The following is a 21,052-nucleotide window of genomic DNA, read 5'->3' as shown; positions in this document are numbered from 1 at the left end:
CAGAATCATGTTTATTGGCCAAGGAATTTGGTTCCTGTTTGTTTGTTAAATAGATGACTCAATACCTCTTAAAGAAGATGATTAAATGGATCAGTATACAGACGGTACCTGGAAGTTGAAATTAAGGATATAGTATAAGTTGAATTGACTTTTGCTTGATGTAAGCTCTTACAGGTAAGTTACACACCTTTTCTGGGAAAAAGATATACTCAGCAAAAAATAAAGCTTGCATTCAATACCTGTCAAACCTGGCTGAATATTTTGCTTTTTTTTTTTGTTTGTTTAAAGGTAAACTAAAAAAAGGCTGCATGAGTGAGGCGTTGTTTTGACGTTCTAGTTCAAAAGCGCTTCATGAACTCTTGCTCCCTTTTCCTCCATTTTGTGCCTGAACATTGAGCTTCGGCAACAAAAGTGCAGTCTAAGGTCGAAAATAAGTTCTTGTAGTCGGGATCTAAATACATTACTTTAAAAACTGCGCTGGGATTTTAAAAAAATAATTTTTCGAAACTGAAAGTGGTGCCTTTCGCGCCCTTGTGAATTTTGACGCTGGACATCAGGCATCACTGAGGGAAAACTCGTTAGCATCAACTCCGACTGAGCGGGGGGAAAAATGGAGGAGCAGTTCATTGGAGAAGATCCTACTATGAAGATGGAGGAAGACGAAGAGGCGAGTGTGGAAGGACAGATACAGGCTGTCAGTGATGGAGGCCACGGAGACAGCGAGGGATCGAAGATTGATGCGAGTAAAAACGAGGAAGATGAAGGGTAAATGGGATACACTAGGAAGAAACCCCGATGGTTAGCTAGAAACCTAGCCAATTTAGCAAAGTATCTTAGCTGATTGAATATATGTTACCTTGGCGCTTGTGGCAAGCAGAATGTTTTAGCTTTCAGCTTTTTATATATATTAATATTTTTTCCCGTATCCACAGAAGCAATATACAGTAATGTTGCTAGGTATCTTTTCAATGTTGGCAGGCTTTCATTTGAATTAAACTGATGACGTTTCTCGCTAACCTAGCTGGCTAGCCTAGCTGCTAACCTAGCTGGCTAGCCTAGCCACCGGCGACACAAGCCGGCTAGTTAACGCAATTAATTTTATATTTTTATGAACTTTAGAACCAGCGTTCACTACTTTTTGTTTTGGGAATCTTTTATTTATTATTATTTTTTATTATTATCCCCCCCCCCCCCAAGATATCTCAGACCTTTTGTATTGTTTGTTAAAATACAGAATACTACCCTAATTTTGATGATGCATCGCATCAGTACAACAAAGTGGCACTTAATAAATTAGCTAGCACGTTTTTGTGTCTGGTTATAAACAAGTTCAAATTAATTAATATACAGCTCAAATTCTCACAAACAGAACTTAATTAAAAACCTACAGAAGTAAGAATTTCTATCTCCTTCCATGTCTTTCTTATTTAGAGGCAAGATGTCAGTGGTTTTATGCAAAAATGGAACGTCTAAACAAATTTTCCTAAAGAATTATTTGAATGCAGTTGTCAGAAAGGAGAATAACCTCAGTATAATGACCTCCAGAAATTAACATGAAACTTTCTGTCCTACAGGAAAATGTTTGTTGGAGGTTTGAGCTGGGACACAACAAAAAAGGACTTGAAAGATTACTTCGCCAAGTTTGGGGAGGTTGTAGACTGCACATTAAAGCTGGATCCTATGACTGGTCGATCCAGAGGCTTTGGCTTCGTACTGTTTAAAGATGCTGAAAGTGTAGAAAAGGTAGTGATCTTTACTATGGTGCTTTTTTCCTGCTCAACTCCTGGAAAGCCACTGCATGGCAAACCCATAATATATTATATTGGTGCTGTTATATGGAAAAATACTAACCGACGCATAAAAGTCGACTGTTAAAAGTTTGCCCCAAAAGGTTTATTCCTCTCTTGCCACATCTGTTTCCATTTATTATAATTTTTAATTATTAATGAACACATTTAATCAATAGCAGTTAATGTTGTGGATTATCCAACAGATAAGTCAGGTTTTGACTAACACTTACATTATAGCAGCTATAAACTGTTAAAAGTTTTAGCCTCTATTTGTTTTCTGTCACTTGAAGTTGCATGTTACAGGGAACTGGAAAGCACAAAGTCTGTTTTCCTGAAGATTTCCTATGGCAGAAAACTCGCTGACGATTACTGACACCAGACATTCATTTAGTTAATGTTAAATATGTCCTTAAAAAACACTTCACAGTAGCAAGAATTAGATGTTATTCTTTATTAAATAACAAAGAAAGACAGCATAAAAGTCTATCTGAATCAGTTGGTGCTATTGAAATTCTAATGTATTAGAACGAGTACATTAACAATAAACCTGTGCCAGCACTGTTGTTAGAGGCACGTCTACAGAGAAAATAATTCAACAACTTCTGACCAGTCATATTCGAGATATAAGTAAAGATGTGGCATTTCCAGTATTTCAGGGCATTAACACTTCCGATTATAAACACTTCCTATTATTTTGTTTTTTATTTTTCACATTGTTCTCTTTTCTCTTCATGTAATAAAAGTATTTAGTAAGTAGTAATGATGCTATGTCACCTATTGCTTGCAGGTTATTCAGCAAAAAGAACACAAACTTAATGGAAAAGTGATTGACCCAAAAAAAGCAAAAGCCATGAAGTCCAAGGAACCTGTGAAGAAGATCTTTGTTGGCGGAATTTCACCAGACACTCCTGAAGAGAAGATTAGAGAGTACTTTCATGCTTTTGGAGAGGTGTGTATAGATCTTCAATTGTAGTGAACAAATGTTTTGGTCTCTTCAACTTGCGTTACATATAAAATACTAATTTTTTATAAATGAAACATATTTAACTGGATGTTATAACTATATTTATTTTTAACTGATGGCACCGCTTGATATTGTCTGTTGTCAGGTGGAGTCCATTGAGTTGCCAATGGAAAACAAAACAAATAAAAGGCGAGGATTCTGTTTCATCACCTTCAAAGAGGAAGATCCAGTGAAGAAAATCATGGAAAAGAAGTACCATAACATTGGCCTAAGCAAGGTATAGCATGAAGGCACTTGGTAACATTGATATGAACCGCATATACACTTTTGTATAATATAATTTATAGTTCTGTTTGATAACCCAGTCAATTTCTTTAACTGTAATGATTTTGAAATGCCTTTGCCTGTGTTGTGGCTGTTGAAAATCCCCACTAATGAGATCAAAAAGTGTTATGAAGTCTTTAATGCAAGTGTTAATGCTTGTATACATTTGTTTTTACATAGTGTGAAGTCAAAGTGGCCATGTCGAAGGAGCAGTACCAGCAGCAGCAGTGGGGTGGAAGAGGTGGTTTCTCCTCCCGAGGTCGTGGGAGAGGAGGTGAGTGCAATTGTAGACACAATTTTATTAGCATCTTTTGGCACAGTTTACTAACATTACACACATGCCGAATTTGACATCTAAAAGGAGTAAAAAAAAGTGAGCTGTGACACACAATCGTGGTGAATAACAGTACTGACCAGTCTTGAATTGGGAGGGCAAAGACTATCAAATAAAATGAGTTTGCTTAGATACTTTAAAATGTCATATATATAAGTCAAAGAATATATCAAGAGCAGTATATACAATCATTTCAATATGATTTGGCATATTGTAACGTTACTGTAATAATAATAAAAATAATGCCATCTGGCAGACTTCACACACTCTTCGCTTGTCTGTGCCCTTGGCAAATTTCAAGCAAGAAATAATTCTACTGAAAAATGAATGATTAAAAAAAAACATCTGCTGTGGCAATCTCAACCATCTATATTGCTATGTAAAAGACATAAAATCAGTAATATTAAAAATTAATTTTCATTATTAAAAGGTTTGCTTCTAAACCCGGCTGGAGACACACATGCCTCTTGGACATTGTGTGCATCAGGTGGGTAGTTGAAGTCCAACCACAACAGCTACAAGTTGATTTTTAACTTTAAAGCACAACTGTACTGCTCAAGACTGCAGAATTTATTAACATAATGTTTTTGTTTTTTTTAATTATTATTGTTTTTTAAGTATCTGTGTGATTTGTTGACACTTTGCGGTTCTCCGTTTTAGGGCCAAATCAAAATTGGAACCAGGGGTACGGAAACTACTGGAATCAAGGATATGGAAATTATGGAAACTATGGCTACAACAATCAAGGATATGGTGGATACGGGGGCTATGATTACTCGGGTTACAACTACTACGGATATGGTGACTACAGCAGTATGTAATGCTGTTTGTGAAAACGCTGCAAAAACTCTAAGAAAATAATGTATGAAAGTTTTTTGATACTGATATAATGACAACTGTACACTAAATTACTTAAGCTTTAAGCATAGCTGTTTAGACCATTCGTGTTTTTGTTTTTGTCTGTCTTTGCTTTAACCTAAGATAAAATGTAGATATTTATTGTATGAGATGTGGTGCTATGTGGAATGGGAAAAGGGATGTCTTACCTTCACAACTCATTTGTCACAAGTGCCTTGAGAGCCTTCAACAAGAGTTTAAAAATGTACATCTGTAGGTCAGTGGAGAAATGACCACCAACCAATGGCCACTTTTAGAAAAAATAAACTATTTTTAAAAATTCATCCAGTTTACTCCAAAAATTATTTTGTCTCCTCCCATATTTGCAGAAAATGTTATATTTGAAATACAGAGTAACGTAAGTATCGAATGCAATTAACATATTACTTACAAGTTATTTTCTAAATAATTGGCTAATCTAAACTGGATTAATAAAGTACAGTTCAGATGGTATGTGGATCTACATATTTATTTGAAGTAGAATGTCTTAAGTTTTGGCTGTAAGCTATTATTATCCTGCCATGTTCCTATACATTTAATAGCCACTGTTTTCTTCCTCCTGTGTTCTCTGCTCAACCTGCAGACCAGCAGAGTGGTTACGGCAAATCTCCAAGGCGAGGTGGCCATCTAAACAGTTACAAGCCTTACTAGCATACTACAAGCATAAACTTCAAAACATACACACAGGTATGCAGTTGCATTACTTAACCCAAGCCATCCTTAGCCATTAACTTATGCTACATTAACCATCATATGTAATGTATTTTGCTTAATTTTTGTTTTTCTTTAAAGTTTTTCACAGCACCCTGGAGTGCTTTACTGTAGTGGTTAACATAGAGACTTCAGTCTTTTGGCAATAATGTAACAGCTGGCTTTTGGCTGTTTCTTGCCTTTATGTAACAGTAAAAAAAGTTAACAGGTACAGTACTGCTAAATGGGTACGAGAAAATAAGGATTTGCAACGAAAACACACAAAAGAAGAATGTTGTCTCCTAACTCTGACCTTGTTTGTACCTGCCAGCGGGGACTTCCTTGCAGGCCATGAGCTGACTTCCCGATTCTCTCAGGCCCGCTCAATGCGGACAGGGTACGAGAGGCGTACGCTCTCGAATGCTCCCATTTGGTATGGTCTTCCAACATCCTGTATATGAATTGTCAAAAAAAACAAAAACAAAAAAACCAGAAAACACATAACGGATACATCAAGCTTTTATCCTTGCCTTTTTACATTCTGTTTAAAATTCATGGCATTTGTTTTATGTAATACAACACATTTCTGTAATTTCGTAATGTCATTTTTTACAGGTAATGGTTAAATACAACACTGAAAAAAAAATAACTGTTTACTTTTCAAAGGATACAGCCTTCTCTGGATTTTCCAGTGTTAATATATGCACTTTTAATTTTACATGTAATGCTTGCTTTTCTTTATTTATAGCTCGTGTAGCAGTAATAGCCAGTAATCCATGAGCTAAAACCTGGTTTGTACTTGGACGCCACTACGTGGGAGAATTGCTTAATTTTCATACTTGTATTGTGTGTTTTAATGGCAGCGGTGGAAGAAGTTTGTTAATTTCATCTAACAAATTCTCTTTTTTAATCTTTTCAAACCTGAGAAATTTGCCTGAAATGTTATTGTGATTTTTCATTAATTAAAGGCTTCATATATGTGTCTGGGCTTAAATATATTACTTAAGCTTAATGTATTTGAGAATTTTTACAATCATAAAATTTTTTACCAGTATTTCTAGATTATTGCATTTAAAAAAAATTTTTTTCTCGAGAAACAAGATACCTACGTTTTTTGTTTATGAAATGAATTAAAATGCTAATTTTCTGTCTTTCAGGTGGAGATTTTTTCGAAGATTACATCTGACGCAAACATCTTTGAGTCAAGGGAGATGTTTATTAAGGAGTGTTAATGAAAAACATTTTGTTCTTTTTAATTACAGCTACTGGCCATGTACAGTATGCTTTGTCTTTATCAGCTGCCTGATAAAGGATATTCTAAAGAACATTTAACATCAGACTCAGTATAACAGGCTTTCTCTAGTCAAAATAATTTCTTGTTTTGTGTTGATATGGTAGATTATATTAGTAGTTTGTTAGTCCATTGTTTGCAGACATTGTGCTCCTGGGTCATTATTTCATTTCTAAATTTCAGTAGTATTTATTAGTTACAATTTGATGAGTAGAAGTGACAGTAAGTTTATATATATTTTTTTAGGCTTAGGAGTGTTTTGCTACAGAATCATTTAAATCGTTTAAATCATTTAGTGATACTATGAACGAAATAAAATGTATAAATTCTGAATTACATGCACGCCACAGAGTCTCTTTATTATGAGCAGACTGATTTGTACAGTGTTCAGTATTTTACATGCTAATTAGCAAATCATGTGAGATCATCAAGATTATACAGTTCATTTTCTGTAGAAAGTTCAGTGTTAGATGCAGAAATGAAGATCTAAATAATTAATAGAATACTATGAAATACAAATCAATACCATTACAATTAACAAAGAATTACCAAAACAGAAAAAAGGTCGGCCCATAAATAGGATACATGGAGTCCAAAATACTAAACACAATCATAAACATACTTCCTCCTCTATCTTTACCCTTCACAAAAATGTAATCATTTGTTATATAAACTACAACCACTATATGGTTTCAAAGGTCCAGAGGAGGCTTGATTTAAACTGGTGATATTCAGTCTTGTAAACATAAGAATTAAATGTCCATTTATAATCTCAAGCTAATCAACCTTAGTGGTTCCGTTTACTATTTATCTGATAATGTACATTTTTACACAGTAAAACATTTTCCATCCTATTTACATGACATTTTTCTGAATGTGTTTTCTCCCAAAGTACAGATAACAGACAAAAACAGCATAAATACAGGTGATAACCCAACTTCCACTTAATTACATTTGATTTATTATGAGGGAATGACTCCAGTTGCCAAAAGAATGATAAGCAAAACAATGATGAACAAAACCACTCCGATTATAATCATCATTTTGATATTTTTCCACCAATACTTTCTGGAAACACGTGCAGATGTCCTTTGAAATGAGTCAGCCTGAGTGAGAGTGCGTACATTAAAGAAAATGAGGTAAGTGAATATAATGGTAATGTAGTAATTGAGTTATTGAAGATTCATTAAAGATTCTTAATAAAATCTATTAAAGACATTATTTAATTCTTGCTATTTGTATCAGGATCAATGAATAAATCATAATAACTTACAGTTGCCTGCAGATCATCTGTTTTCCCAATTAGGTCATCTAGCTTCTCTCCCCTCTCCAACACTTTGTTTATGTTGTCTTTGAGGATAACTTTGACATCATTGACCTGCTCCTGTACTTGATTAATCTTATTGGAGCCTTGTGGTTGTGCACTGTGCTCAGCCTATGACGGATATCCAAAGTTTCAGTTAATCTTTACTCAATGCTTAAGTACAGCATTGTAATTGGACAAATATTTTGCACAAGATATATTCAGATTTTATTTATTTTAATATAAATTAGTACTAGTGCATAGCCTGTATTTTATAAATTGCTAATCACAGGCAAATAATGTAATATTGGTTCACAAATGCTAAAGACTGTAACAGAACAGATGCTGGATCCCCTACAGTTTGCCTACCGAGCAAACAGATAACAGTCAACATTGGGCTGCACTACATTCTGCAACACCTGACTGCCCAGGGATATATGCTCGGATTCTGTTTGTTGACTTCAGTTCGACTTTTAATACAATAATTCCAGAAATTCTCCACTCCAAACTCCAAAAGCTGACTATACCCACTGCCATCTATCAGTGGATCACCAGCTTCCTGACAGGCAGGAAACAACAGATGAGACAGGAAGGTGTTATGTGATCCAAATGTTAAACTCCTGAAAATTGCAGATGATACTACGCTCATCAGTTTTATCCAAGATGGCGACAAGTCTGCATACCAGCAGGAGGTGAAGCGGCTGGTGCTATGGTGCAGTCAGAACAGACTAGAGCTAAACACCCTCAAAACTGTGGAGATGATAGTGCACTTTACTAAAGACCCCTCAAAACTACTCCCCTCACAATATCCAACAGCCCTGTGTCATCTGTGGAGCCTTTTGAGTTTCTGGGCACTACCATTTCCCAAGACTTGAAATGGGAGTACAACATAAACTCCATTATCAAAAAGGCCCAGCAGAGGATGTACTTTTTTATGTCAATTAAGGAAGTCTGGTCTACCACAGGAGCTGTTGATGCTGTTCTACACTGCAGTTATCCAATCTGTCCTGTACACATCCATCACCATCTGGTTTAGAGCAGCAACAAAACAGGACAGGACCTGCATGCAACACACAGTTAAAACAGCAGAAAAATAATTGGTGCACCCCTGCCCACCCCCCAGGTCATGTACCATCCAAGAACCAGAAACTGGGCAGGAAACTGACCCTTCACACCCTGGAAAACCTCTTTCAGCACCTTCCTTCTGCCAGGCACTACAGAGCTTTGTTTACCAAAACTGCCAGACACAGGAACAGTTCCTTTCCCCAGGCAATTAACAACTCACCATAATTATATATTCCTGCTTCATATCTATAAGTACTGCATTATCAGAGCTGTCGGTCATCACATCATCCGTATATGTTACACACACTACTGCTGCTGCATATTATGTACATAACTGATCAGAATCAGAATCAGAATCAGGTTTAATGGCCAAGGAATTTGGTTCCAGCTCTTTGTGACTCTTAAAGGTACAGACATAAATAACATACAAGACAAGATAATACAGACTATACAAGACAATGCAGATGTGACACAATAGACAAACAAAAAAAAAAGTCTGTTTTGGCTTGTCTTGTGTAGTCCAAGCTAAATGTATAGTATAGTATAGTGATATTTATGTCTGTACTTCTGAGAGTCACAAACAGCTGGAACCAAATTTCTTGTGTGTGTCAACACACTTAGCCAATAAACCTAATTCTGATTCTGATTCTGACACAGTACTTATTAAAAACAATGTGCCTCAGCGTTCTCAACATAGTAATAATAATATGCCTCAGAGCTCTCCGCAAAATGTCGAATTTTGCAAGCTGTGACATTCCTTTGCTGACATTTTACCTTCTCTTCCCTCCTGAGCAGGCCATGAATTTCCTCTATTTGTTAAATGAGTAATAACATAGACTTTAGTATTTTTTTTTGACTAATTTTTACATTCCCAGTGTAACTTCTTTTTGTAACCTTTTTATCGTATATGTTTATCTCTATTTTTAAGGATATGTTCCATCCACAGAACTATTAGGTTGGTTTTAACCTTAAGCAAATAAGTACACAATCACAAGGCAAACAAAATGAGGAAACAAATTCACTTACCATTTTCGTACTTCTCAGATGACGATTCAAACTTTCTGTGCTTGAAAGCTCTTACCTCCACAAACGTTTTATACCAAACTCTTTACCATTGCTAAACAGATACAGGATATAATTTGTATACCAGGCTCTTGAGAGTTACAACACAAGTCTGAGCAAACAGGCAGGAAGGATTCAGACCTCATTTGCACACAAGGCCACCCCTCCCAGTCTGCTTGTACATTAACAACTACCAGATAAATGCAGACTGCCTACTGGCCATGAGTCAGTCAATCATTCAGAGCAGATTTAGCATATGCTGTTCAAGCACCTGATGCAGTATATGTACTGTTCTCATATGACTGGGCAAAGGCCGCTGTCCTTATCAGAGAACTATTAACATAAGGCAATAAAGAAGTGGAAAGTAATAAAAGAACAAGGTCTTTCATTCTGCCACTTGTAAAAGAGTATTAAATTGAACAATATGGAGCAACATTGCAAAATAATCCACGCAAAGGAGCCTTTCACCAGTAATAAAAATCATTTGGGTAGTAAACAGTCATATTTATCATAGTCACAAAAGTGTGCCTTTAAATAATTAAATACTTACTTGGGCAAATCTATTTTCATTCTAGAATATGGGGTGTTACACAACATTTAGTGACAAGGCAACAAATTAAAGTCCATGGTGTTATGAAAGTTATCTTAAATATTTATTGGGGTTACAGTACTGTGTTAAAGGAATGTTCATTATGAGCATATTGGAAATTACAGTCCAAGAATATAGTCTTTATAATGGAGCAATACATTGGTAACAGGTTGCCATTTCACTGCTTCCTGGTTTGATCCTGAGCTCAGATTACTGCATGTGCTTTTTTGCATGTTTTCCTCATGTATGCTGTTTCCTACATGTTCCCAGGTTTTATGCTTAACTCCCAAAAATGCCAAAATGTGGACTAGCTATGCTTAATTGCTCATAAGTGTATCTTATCTAGATCCAGTACAACACTGATCAGTGTAAAGCAGTTACTGATGAACAAAAGAATAAAACAATGAATGAATGAATGAATGGATGAATGAAGGAATTAATGGAATTTTATAACATTTGCAGTTCTTAGTTTGGCATGAACCAGTATTTTTAATATTATTTTCTTTTCAGTCTAGAGATTTTCAAAGCACCTTTTGTATCTGATGAAGAAACGGTGGTTCGTGTAATTTGTCAAGTGCTGACACTGCAAAATCGGTGGGCCTGGATGTGGGAAAACTTATCTCGAGGCAGAACAAACCACACCCACCAGAGAGAGACTTGAGTTAAGTCTTGCTGCAGTTCTTTACTTTCCTGCGGTTAAGAAGTACTGGTATCTGATTTTTGGAGTCTATTACTTTCATAATGAATTATACAGGGTATAGCAAGCCAGGAAAAACTTTCCTTTTCACATCGGAATCTGTGGGTGCAGGTCATGCTGGTGAGACAATGTTTTGTTATATAGATAAGACAGAATTGACTATTGTAATATGCAAGATATTATTCATTACACACGCTCAAACTGTCCTTTCCAGATTATATATTGAGGTAATTACAAAAGATTAATTTATCAATTGTAGTTCATTTTGATATAAAAGTGTTAATAAAACTTGTATGCACATGTCCGGACATATCCAGACATGTCATCCTCATAAACATAAACTTTTGCCATAATCATTTTAAAATATCTTGAGTTAGCCATGAATTTAACAGTTAATTGTTGATTATATAAAATATATTATATAGAAAATAGAAACTGAAAAAATGTGTCCTCTTATTCACCCACAGATAAAATGTGTGACCAAATAAGTGATGCTGTTTTGGATGCCTATCTTTTCCAAGACCCTGACTCCAGAGTTGCATGTGGTATAAACATTGAATATTCTTCCATTACTTCAATTAATTTATCGATTTTAGTTCATGAATGTCATTGAACAAGTTTTATATTATGTATTATATAACATTTATATATTACATGTCTATAATCAGTGAGCACTTAATTAGAAAATCTAAACTAATATTGGGTAGGCCCTCCCTTTATTATCCCAAGGATTCCACAAGATGCTGGAAACAATCCTTTGTATTTCTAGTGCATTTTGACATGATTGTATCAGGCAGTTTCTGCAGAGTCTACAGGCGCCTGTTTGTTCGACCTGTGAACCACATCCCAGATCTGAAGTACACTGAACACCGAAGAACAGTGAAATTGTCATGTTCATGAAACCTTCATGCTTTGTGACATGGTGAATTGGGGCAGATGTGGCCTAATGGTTAGAGAGTCTGACTCGTAACCCGAAGGTTGTGGGTTCGAGTCTTGGGCCTTTTGGATGGTTTAAATGCAGAGAAATTCTAAGTATGGGTCACCGTACTTAGTCGTATGTCACTTCACTTCACTGAATTCATGCTGTTCCACCTATGTAACACTATTAAATGGTGATGGCTGTAAGTACACCCCTTCATGGAAATGGTATTCAATAATGGTCCACAATGGCTGTGGCCTCTTTCTGCACAATCGCATGCCTTGTGACACTGAATATTCAACAGATCTTGGTGTCAGATACCAATGCACTCATACAGAGGTTTTGTGGAGTCCAGTTCATAGCTGTTTTGGTGGCATATGGGGGACCTACACAATATTACAGAGTAGGATGTTATTATTAGACTTCATTAGAGTTTTTTATTGTTATTGTTTGAGTAAGGAACAATGTTACTTTTTTTAAACAGAATGTGTGGCTAAGACGGGCATGATTTTGCTTTGCGGAGAGGTGACATCAAAGGCAGTAGTTGATCTTCAGAAAGTGGTCAGAGACACTGTGAAGAGTATTGGGTATGATGACTCATCCAAAGGTAGGATATTGATATAAATTGATTGAATAAAATCGATATCCCAAAGGGAAAAAAATGAAACACCTTTGTTTTTATATTCAATACATGATACTGCTTTGACAGCAGATGGTGATCACAACTTGCCTCCCCGTTATCTCTGTCTGAATCCTTTGCCTGTTCGACCTTTGTATGTGTGGGATTCTCCTGGGTACTTACTGTACACCTCCCAAGACCATCCCATCAAATAGATTGGAAAAACTAAAATGTCCATATTTGTGAATGGTGTGAATTTGTGTGCATGGTGCCCTGTTGATGGACCCACTTTGGGTTCATTCTTACTTCATATTTGGTTTTCCCAGGATTTAAACTGACCTTAACTAATATAAAGCAGTTACTGAAGATGGACAAAGTGTCATGACAATAACTAGTGGCACAGAAACAAGCATGATGATTTCTCTATCACTAGGTTTTGACTACAAGACCTGCAATGTGCTTGTGGCCTTGGAGCCACAGTGTACTGAGATTAGTGACTGTGTGTTTGAAGGTCGTGATGAGGAGGACATTGGTGCTGGTGATCAGGTTAGATTTAGTTTATACAAATACATTTTACAATTTTAGATGATTTTATGTGTATTTCATAAAATCATTATATAAAAATCAAACATTCACATAGCCACAATGCTATTTTATAGCTTTCAAATATTATTGTATTTGCTTTTGTATTTTATATGTATCTTTTGTTTTACCAGCAGTTCCCTTTTTATTAATGCTGACTTTTCATTTTTATTTATTTTTTATTTTTGCTTGTTTTAATCATCTTCAATCATGTTTGATGAAATGCTTGGTAATTCTTCTTCTTTTTCTTCTTCTTTTTGTATTTATTATTATTATTATTATTATTATTATTATTATTATTATTATTATTATTATTATTATTATTATTATTACAGGGTTTAATGTTTGGTTATGCAACAGATGAGACAGAGGAATGCATGCCATTGACCATTCTCTTGGCTCATAAACTCAATTCTAAGATGAAAGAGCTGTCACTGAATGGAGAGTGTTCCTGGATATTACCTGACTGTAAATCACAGGTAAAATCAAGGGAAGAAAACTTTACAGTACAGCACAATAACATTAGTAGCTATAAAACAATGTGACATGATCTTGACAGGTTACAGTGGAATACTGTGATAATAAGGGGGCTATGGAGCCAAATCGAGTACACACAGTGGTCATCTCAGTCCAGCATAAACCCAACATTACTTTAGCTGAAATCCGACAGAATCTGATGGAAAAAGTGGTCAAAGCAGTTATCCCAGCCAAGTACCTGGATGACAGAACTATATATCACCTGCTGCCAAGTGGAAAATTCCTAATGGGTGGTCCGCAAGTGAGTAAAATTTTTCATTGCCAGAACACCAGCTTTAAGTTCTAAATGGAAGCTTCTGAAGATATATTGGTTTGTAGTAAGAATCTCAATTAGCTGCATAAGTTGATATATGTTGTGTTAATTTGACTTCACGTTTATGTGTCTGAAATTTTCATTTAATAATCAGGGAGATGCAGGTCTTACAGGCAGAAAGATCATCGTTGACACATATGGTGGCTGGGGTGGTCATGGTGGAGGTGCTTTCTCTGGGAAGGATTGCAGCAAAGTGGATCGTTCTGGAGCTTATGCTGCCCGCTGGGTCGCCAAATCACTTGTAAAAGCCGGGCTATGCAGAAGGGCACTGGTACAGGTAAGGAAGGCCATTATGCTTTTTATTTTCTGACACTGATTCAGTATAATCTTTTACAAAAAGCAGTTTTGGCAGTTTTTAATATTAATGGTCTGTCTAGTATAAAGAAGCTTATCAGTTACTAGTTTATTTACTAGTGAGGAGAGGTGAATAACATTATATATTTTGTACTTTTATCACAGCTGCTCTGTTTACTGATTTTGTTCATAGATCTCATATTCCATTGGCATAAGCCATCCGTTGTCTATCTCAGTTTTCCATTATGGGACATCCACCAGAGATGAAGATGAGCTTCTGGAAATTGTTCAGAAGAATTTTGACTTAAGACCTGGGGTAATCGTCAAGTAAGTAGAATTTAGACAAACATAAGTGCAGACTTTAAAATAAGACAGCATAAAATGCTCACGAGGATAATTTCTGTACATATTGTTTTACAGAGAGCTTGGTCTGAAAAAACCCATTTTTCAGAAAACTGCAAGCTTCGGACATTTTGGAAGAGAGGAATTTCCATGGGAAAAGGCAAAGAAATTGGCATTTTAGTGTTTCATTCATAACCAAGAAAAATATTTGATTGCAGCAATCTAAAAATGGATGTTTTCAAGTGAAGTAGTTTTCAATTAGGATGGGAACCCTTCTTTGTCTACATTTCACAGGCATTTAATGATTGTATTTTACAGTTGTTATCAATGTAATTTTGGAGGAAAATTAGAAATTTTTAAACCTTATGCCAAATGGCACCACTTTTGTTTTATTATGTGTTTCTACAACATTTTCTATCTTTCTGTATTGTTCAAATTTAATGGAATTATGTGCTAATTATATGATATGTAATGCTGAAATTAAATAAGTATAATTATACAATATGCTGAAATTGCACAGAAATTCTCAAAAAATCATCTTATATATCTGGCAATCACTGTCACTGGCAATCAAATGACGGGTGAAGTCCTACTTCTTCCTGAAACACTTAAAACTAGTGCTTAGGTTTTCCTTGTTTGTTTTATACATTTATGTGTAAAAATTGATATAATTTCTCCCAACAGAGTTTTAGGCTGATGGTACTCTGTCTGTAACCTAGTGAACCAGTAGTGATGTTTTCATTGATATAGTCTTCAAAGCACGTTTTTATGCCATACTGTAACTATAGATGTAGAAATACCAGTGTTTTCATGGATTTTTCTGTTAATTCCATGCTTCACCACTGAGTGTCAGTAAAGATTGGATTATATCACAGTTTCAACTCTGATTTAAAAATACAAAAAATAAAATAATAAGAAAATAAATTAATTTTTATAGATGCATCAAATCTATCTATCTATCTATCTATCTATCTATCTATCTATCTATCTATCTATCTATCTATCTATCTATCTATCTATCTATCTATCTATCTATGAATGAATGGATGAATGAATGAATGAATGAATGAATGAATGAATGACTCTGAACACCAAAACCAAAGTTCTATTCCCACAGAGGGAAATGAGAAAATGATTTTAGGCTAGTAACAGGAAAAGGGAATCAAAGATCAAAATAAACTTAATAGCCAACTACTAAAGAAGCGAACTCCTGGTGTAATGGTTAGGTCATTGAACTCCATTGGTGTCAAAAGTATTCACATTCATTACTCAGGTAGAAGTATAGATACTAGGGTTTAAAAAGACTTCTGTAGAAGTTGAAGTATCAACTCAAGCTTTTTACTCAAATAAAATTGAAAAAGTACTGGTTTCAAAACTACTTCCAATTCAATTCAATTCAATTCAAGTTTATTTGTATAGCGTTTTTTACAATTGACATTGTCTCAAATCAGCTTTAATAATAATAATAATAATACATTTTATTTAAAGGCGCCTTTCTAACACTCAAGGTCACCGTACAAAAGAAGAAAAACAACAAAAAATATAGTTATAAAATACTTACATAGAAAAAAAAAATTGAACCAACATTACAAATCATGATCTAGAATATGCTAAACTAAACAGATGAGTTTTAAGCTGAGATTTAAATGATGAAAGAGAATCAATATTACGGAGCTCAGATGGAAGTGAGTTCCAGAGCTGAGGTGCAGAGTAACTGAAACTTTACAGAACATAAACATAGAACAAAAATGTTGATATAAAGAATAATATAAAAATTAATAGCATGTAAAATTCAAGATTAATATTAAATGGATTTAGTTCACAATGTGTATGTATATATCCCCAATGAGCAAGTCTGAGGTGACTCAGGCAGCAGTGGCAAGGAAAAACTCCCTTAGAAGTATAAATGTAAAAGTAATGCAAGGAAAAAATGCCATTAGGGACAAAAGCTTAGGCTGTGCCACAGGGGCTTATTGTGCACTACCCCACCTCTTCAAAAAACATATTTCTAAAGGCCATAATGACTATAATGTTATATTAAAATGATCATGTTGAAAAATTTGGGATGCACTAGGCTACCTGTTTCAGCCACATACTGTATATGCCCATTGAAAAAGAATGCATTTTAGTACAATGCCTATAAATATATGACTAGTTGGCTATAAGTATTGTAAGAGTGCAAAAAGTAAAACTTCAGAGGCATGTCATCAATAACCTTTATTGAAACAAACACATTGGACTCAAACAACAACAGGGTAATCATCATCAGTTAAGCACAGAACAGAGTTACCAATAGGCTTAGTTCAGCTGCAAAAGCAGCTGGTTCTCAAAGTTCTTTGAGCCAATGCATGCTCTAAACCCTGCAACACTAAACTGTCTTTCACGGGCTGCTGAGGCAGAGAGTGTCATATTAAGCTTAAGTGATAGCTGGCACACAGCTGGGAAGGACTTCAGTACCTCTACTGTGTCTCCTGGGCATCACAGGTATGCATCCAACTGCTGGGTTGTTTCAAGAGAGCTGGACTTCTTCAAGGAGGAAAAGAAGTCCTCTTCCTCGTATGATTGGGAGCCCTCACTAATGTGATTCTCGACCTGGCAGTCAAATGATCTGGCCTAATGGTTAGAGAGTTTGACTCCTAACCCTAAGCTTGTTGGTTTGAGTCTCGAGCCAGCATTACCACGACTGAGGTGCCCTTGAGCAAGGCACTGAACCACCAGTTACAGTAGCTTGGCAGTGTAACACAAGTTCAGCCTCAAAATCAAACTTTTTTGTTTAGGTGATTTTAGTACATACTTATTTAATGTAGCAAAAGTATTACGGTACATGAAAAAAGCAAACATTGAACGGTCTTCGGCACCTCAACTATCTAACTTTCACATTATGTTCCTCAAATTTGTGATTTGCTTCCACCTGCAAATTGCTTTGTGTATCATATTTAATAAACCAATACAATTGATATGTTTAAATTAATATGTATAGTCACACCATTGTAGCAGTGTTGCATGCAGTAGGCGGTAAGTAGTGATTGTTCATTTGAAGTTTACTCAAGTGGAAGAATGTAAGTAATAAACTTACACCTGCTAGCACTATGCATTATATTTTGAAAAAGATGATTATCTTAATATCAAAACCTTAAATTTTCTCTGGACTTAATGATAAATACATGTCCTCTGGACTTAATGATAAATACATGTCCTTTGATAAATACATGTCCTTGACCTTTGGACGAAACCAAAAAAAATAAATAAAAAAAAATTGAAAATCGCATTCATGACGATTTATGGTGATTTTATTTCCGTTAGTCCTTTGCCTACATTGACGCTGATGTGTTAAAGAGGAGGGGATCCCCTGTTCCAAGATGGCGGCTCTATTGACGCATTCGTTCCAATGAACTGCCGTAGCCAAGGCGACATCTAGGTGTAGATATCTATGATTCCTGCCCGGTTCCATAGAGACAGCGGTGCGGACAGATACATTTTGGGCTCTGCGGCATATGAAATATATGATAAATAGTAAGTTTTTCTGCGTGAGAAATACGATGTGTGGTGGGAGAGCGTGAGAAAAGACCCAAATGAGTGACTGTCACTCTCAATGCGTGACACTTGAGACCTCTGTAGTGAGATTGTAATGTCAGTTAAACTACAAGTTTGCTGACTACTGTTACTTCATTCATAGTAAAAGTCATCAACAGAATAGAACTAAATAGAACTCCCCTATGTTAGCAGATCAGATAGAAAGACAACTTGCACATGTATTGATGTAGCAGAAACAAGTTTGTTCCGGGCCAGTGTCTGATGTAGCTGAACACTGAGCTAGATAGCAGTTATACACTCTGCTTCTGACTTATTATATTATCATTTACATATATAAATGCAATTATTTCTACATTTAATCACAGAACTTTTTTCTCCACCGTGTGAATATGCAAATTCTGGGGTGAAGCATGCAAGATATGAGAATCACTCCAGACCATAACAGTCATTAATGCTCCAATACAACAGGTGGCGCTGTGGTCTGGGAACGGTGAAGTCATTTTCAGGCCAGAGCAAGACCAGAAAGATGGGGACACGTTTAAAGGTTAGGGGTCTTAAAAACGAATCATACCTTTCATCTCCTTATGCATAAAGTGTTTATTTATTTAAATGGACTGTGCAATTTTTGTTTCAATCCCTGTGGAAACGCTCGAGACTGTATCTCTTAAGGAGTGATAATTGTTATGGAACATTCAGAGTTGTAGGCAATGACAAAGTATTTATTTAAAGTGTATATGTGTTTATGTATGTATGTATTTATTTATTTATTTTTACAGGTGCTTCAAACATTTAAAGCTCTACATCGAACACGGATGATTGTGTTTAAAGACGATGACAGGGCTTTGACAGGTAGATAAAATGTAAACAGTACACTAGTTTTTATTACCATGGTCTTGAATAGCACTTTAAGCCATTAGATCATCCTCCATGCCTTTGTTGATAAGGTCAAAGTGTGTATTTGGGTCATGCCAGGATGTTGGCTGATTTTATTTTCAGTGTGGTTCTTTCATGGTTCAGCAGTACAGATGAAGTCACAAATTGCCCCATATTCTAATTACATACTAAATTGCTTCTAAAGAGTGAGTTATGAAATCTTGTCATTTTCAGTTTTGGTACAAAGGAATGAAATAGATAAATAAGATAAAAGAACATTCTGCATTTGTGTCAGGTCACTTGCCTGTATGCTTTTGCTCAAATTGATGATGGAAGAACAGCCCGTTTGAGTCAGTATTTTATCTGAATACAGCTTTTGTATGTCTCACTGATATCCTGTTTATAATTATTATAGCTGATATTTTGTGTCATTCTATTGTTTTCCATTTTGGCAGAGACTTATGTCAAAAAATCACTCATTATTTAAAAAAGTATGTTAGTTAATAGGATAGGATTCTGAGGAATAATTAGTAACTGATAGTATAGTCAGAATTAGTAGAAGCATTAGTTTGAGAATGAATGTTCTAATTATCATGGCAAATGGATTTACTGTCAATTTTACTTGTTAATTTTATTTTTCGAACCACAGCTGCCAGATTAAAGATCAATGAAGAATTTAAGAAAAACAAAAATGACACATCAGAGGAAAATATACAACAGGTATGGCGCTAACATACAGTACAGATAAATGACTAGACATTGTAATTTATTTCGTGAACTTTAATTGTGTCTGTGATCGCTAATTATCTTCTAATTATCTGGTTTCACCCCAGTTGTAAGAACAATCTCAGGTCATTTTGGATGTAGTTATGATTCTCTCATTATCTATTTCTTCAGATGATTAAGATGAGCAAAGCTGTTGAGACAATCCTGCGGGAAAATGTCTTACAAGCAGAGCATGTTGGCCAAAATAAGCTTGGTAATATCTGTATGCAGAATACTGTGGTTATTCAATAGTTATATAGTAATAGTGATCAGTACTTTTTATAAACCAACTGTCTTTTTTTGTGTGCAGTTCTGCGACCTCGAGAGAGTCTTCTATCAGAAAACGTACCTTACAGTGACACACCTAGAAAAAAAGCATAACTTGCATGGATTCATGTATCCCTTTTTCTTTGCCGGAGTAATAATTTTCTCCATAAATCATTTAAAGACATACAGAACACATAAAATACCTTCCATGGATTTTTAAGAACAAGCTTAAAAATAGTTTAAACAAAGTAAAATTATAAATTTCATGATAATATTAAAAATAAACCAGAATATTGTGTCTAAATCCTCCTCTAAAATTGTTCTCAGACAATTCTGTGAATTGCATTCTGTGCTTCAGGCCTCTAAGCATGACTTATTTTTACTCTAAAATTAGGTGTTAATTACTTTTCAAATGTTTTTAAATATATGAAAACATGTACAAAACTTGCAAAACACATCATTGTGTCTTCTTACAATTCAGTATGCAACCCAATTCTGACAACATTCAGTGTTGATTGACACATCAAATTATGCTGATTTTTAAAATATTATTTGACAATATGAATTTATATTTTGATAGTTCTCTAATATAAAATGGTAATTTTATCAATGTTCACAAAATCTGTTAGCAAACATCTGAGAAAAACAGAATTTTATGTTTGGAGTACACTTTTTATTTAACAGAATGTGTGAAATTATGATTATATACTTCATTGACTGGCTGCTTAATGTTTATTTGTACATATGTTTCGTCTTCTCTTCTTGTACTAAATGTGTTGTGTTTGAAATTTATGTCTGGTGTAAAAGAGATTTTCCACTATCACCAGTGCTCATGTCTGAAACACTGTTGTCTTCTTCCATGTGCTGAATAAAACAAACATGTTTGTGTTTGTTGGTTAACCAAAGTGAGATTTAATCAGTTTTCCCTTTAATTAATAAACAACGTACGATGGTATACAATAAAGTGATGTTCAGTGAGTAAATGTGTAATGAATGTTATT

At 35.1% G+C, this 21,052-nt stretch overlaps 4 protein-coding genes across 29 annotated transcripts; 3 read left to right on the top strand and 1 right to left on the bottom strand.

The window, feature by feature from the left end:
• The first annotated feature begins 36 nt into the window (after positions 1 to 36).
• hnrnpd (heterogeneous nuclear ribonucleoprotein D) lies at positions 37 to 6,626 on the top strand. 17 transcript variants are annotated; one of them, XR_007138831.1, is made up of 11 exons: positions 37 to 174; positions 289 to 765; positions 1,575 to 1,743; positions 2,578 to 2,739; positions 2,900 to 3,031; positions 3,259 to 3,352; positions 3,843 to 3,899; positions 4,073 to 4,225; positions 4,893 to 4,996; positions 5,331 to 5,432; positions 6,157 to 6,626. XR_007138831.1 is itself a non-coding variant. In XM_047804973.1 (10 exons), the coding sequence occupies exons 2-9, from the start codon at positions 611 to 613 to the stop codon at positions 4,958 to 4,960; spliced, it is 978 nt and encodes a 325-aa protein (XP_047660929.1). In that variant the 5' UTR covers positions 37 to 174; positions 289 to 610; the 3' UTR covers positions 4,961 to 4,996; positions 6,157 to 6,626. The 17 variants fall into 17 exon arrangements, 9 of the variants coding, with proteins under 9 accessions (XP_047660929.1, XP_047660928.1, XP_047660926.1 ...); XR_007138834.1 differs by having other exon boundaries at positions 5,748 to 6,626; XR_007138835.1 differs by adding an exon at positions 5,748 to 5,790 and having other exon boundaries at positions 4,893 to 5,432.
• si:ch73-234b20.5 (uncharacterized protein LOC449923 homolog) lies at positions 4,763 to 10,222 on the bottom strand. 6 transcript variants are annotated; one of them, XR_007138839.1, is made up of 4 exons: positions 8,879 to 8,934; positions 7,564 to 7,725; positions 5,313 to 5,450; positions 4,763 to 4,936 (listed from the first exon to the last, which is right to left on the bottom strand). XR_007138839.1 is itself a non-coding variant. In XM_047804981.1 (4 exons), exons 1-3 carry the CDS (start codon positions 8,900 to 8,902, stop codon positions 5,373 to 5,375), a joined length of 264 nt encoding a protein of 87 aa, XP_047660937.1. In that variant the 5' UTR covers positions 8,903 to 8,934; the 3' UTR covers positions 4,763 to 4,936; positions 5,324 to 5,372. The 6 variants fall into 6 exon arrangements, 5 of the variants coding, with proteins under 5 accessions (XP_047660937.1, XP_047660936.1, XP_047660935.1 ...); XM_047804981.1 differs by having other exon boundaries at positions 5,324 to 5,450; XM_047804980.1 differs by having other exon boundaries at positions 4,763 to 5,450.
• mat2al (methionine adenosyltransferase II, alpha-like) lies at positions 9,370 to 15,481 on the top strand. Of its 2 annotated transcripts, XM_047804966.1 has the most exons (10): positions 9,370 to 9,613; positions 10,820 to 11,126; positions 11,474 to 11,551; positions 12,410 to 12,532; positions 12,978 to 13,090; positions 13,462 to 13,605; positions 13,686 to 13,904; positions 14,071 to 14,253; positions 14,464 to 14,597; positions 14,691 to 15,481. In XM_047804966.1, the coding sequence occupies exons 2-10, from the start codon at positions 11,051 to 11,053 to the stop codon at positions 14,791 to 14,793; spliced, it is 1,173 nt and encodes a 390-aa protein (XP_047660922.1). In that variant the 5' UTR covers positions 9,370 to 9,613; positions 10,820 to 11,050; the 3' UTR covers positions 14,794 to 15,481. The 2 variants fall into 2 exon arrangements, with proteins under 2 accessions (XP_047660922.1, XP_047660923.1); XM_047804967.1 differs by lacking the exon at positions 14,691 to 15,481 and having other exon boundaries at positions 14,464 to 14,601.
• A 2,589-nt stretch (positions 15,482 to 18,070) lies between these two features.
• On the top strand, positions 18,071 to 21,034 carry lyrm7 (LYR motif containing 7). Of its 4 annotated transcripts, none has more exons than XM_027140998.2 (6): positions 18,071 to 18,125; positions 18,615 to 18,690; positions 18,923 to 18,995; positions 19,669 to 19,739; positions 19,917 to 19,998; positions 20,095 to 21,034. In XM_027140998.2, the coding sequence occupies exons 2-6, from the start codon at positions 18,673 to 18,675 to the stop codon at positions 20,163 to 20,165; spliced, it is 315 nt and encodes a 104-aa protein (XP_026996799.1). In that variant the 5' UTR covers positions 18,071 to 18,125; positions 18,615 to 18,672; the 3' UTR covers positions 20,166 to 21,034. The 4 variants fall into 4 exon arrangements, with proteins under 4 accessions (XP_026996799.1, XP_047660423.1, XP_026996798.1 ...); XM_047804467.1 differs by having other exon boundaries at positions 18,092 to 18,125; positions 18,556 to 18,690; XM_027140997.2 differs by lacking the exon at positions 18,071 to 18,125 and having other exon boundaries at positions 18,538 to 18,690.
• Positions 21,035 to 21,052: the final 18 nt, after the last annotated feature.

This window comes from Tachysurus fulvidraco, chromosome 20 (genome assembly GCF_022655615.1).
Source record: "Tachysurus fulvidraco isolate hzauxx_2018 chromosome 20, HZAU_PFXX_2.0, whole genome shotgun sequence".
NCBI lineage: Eukaryota > Metazoa > Chordata > Actinopteri > Siluriformes > Bagridae > Tachysurus > Tachysurus fulvidraco.
This window is presented reverse-complemented; position numbering and strand designations above follow the sequence as displayed.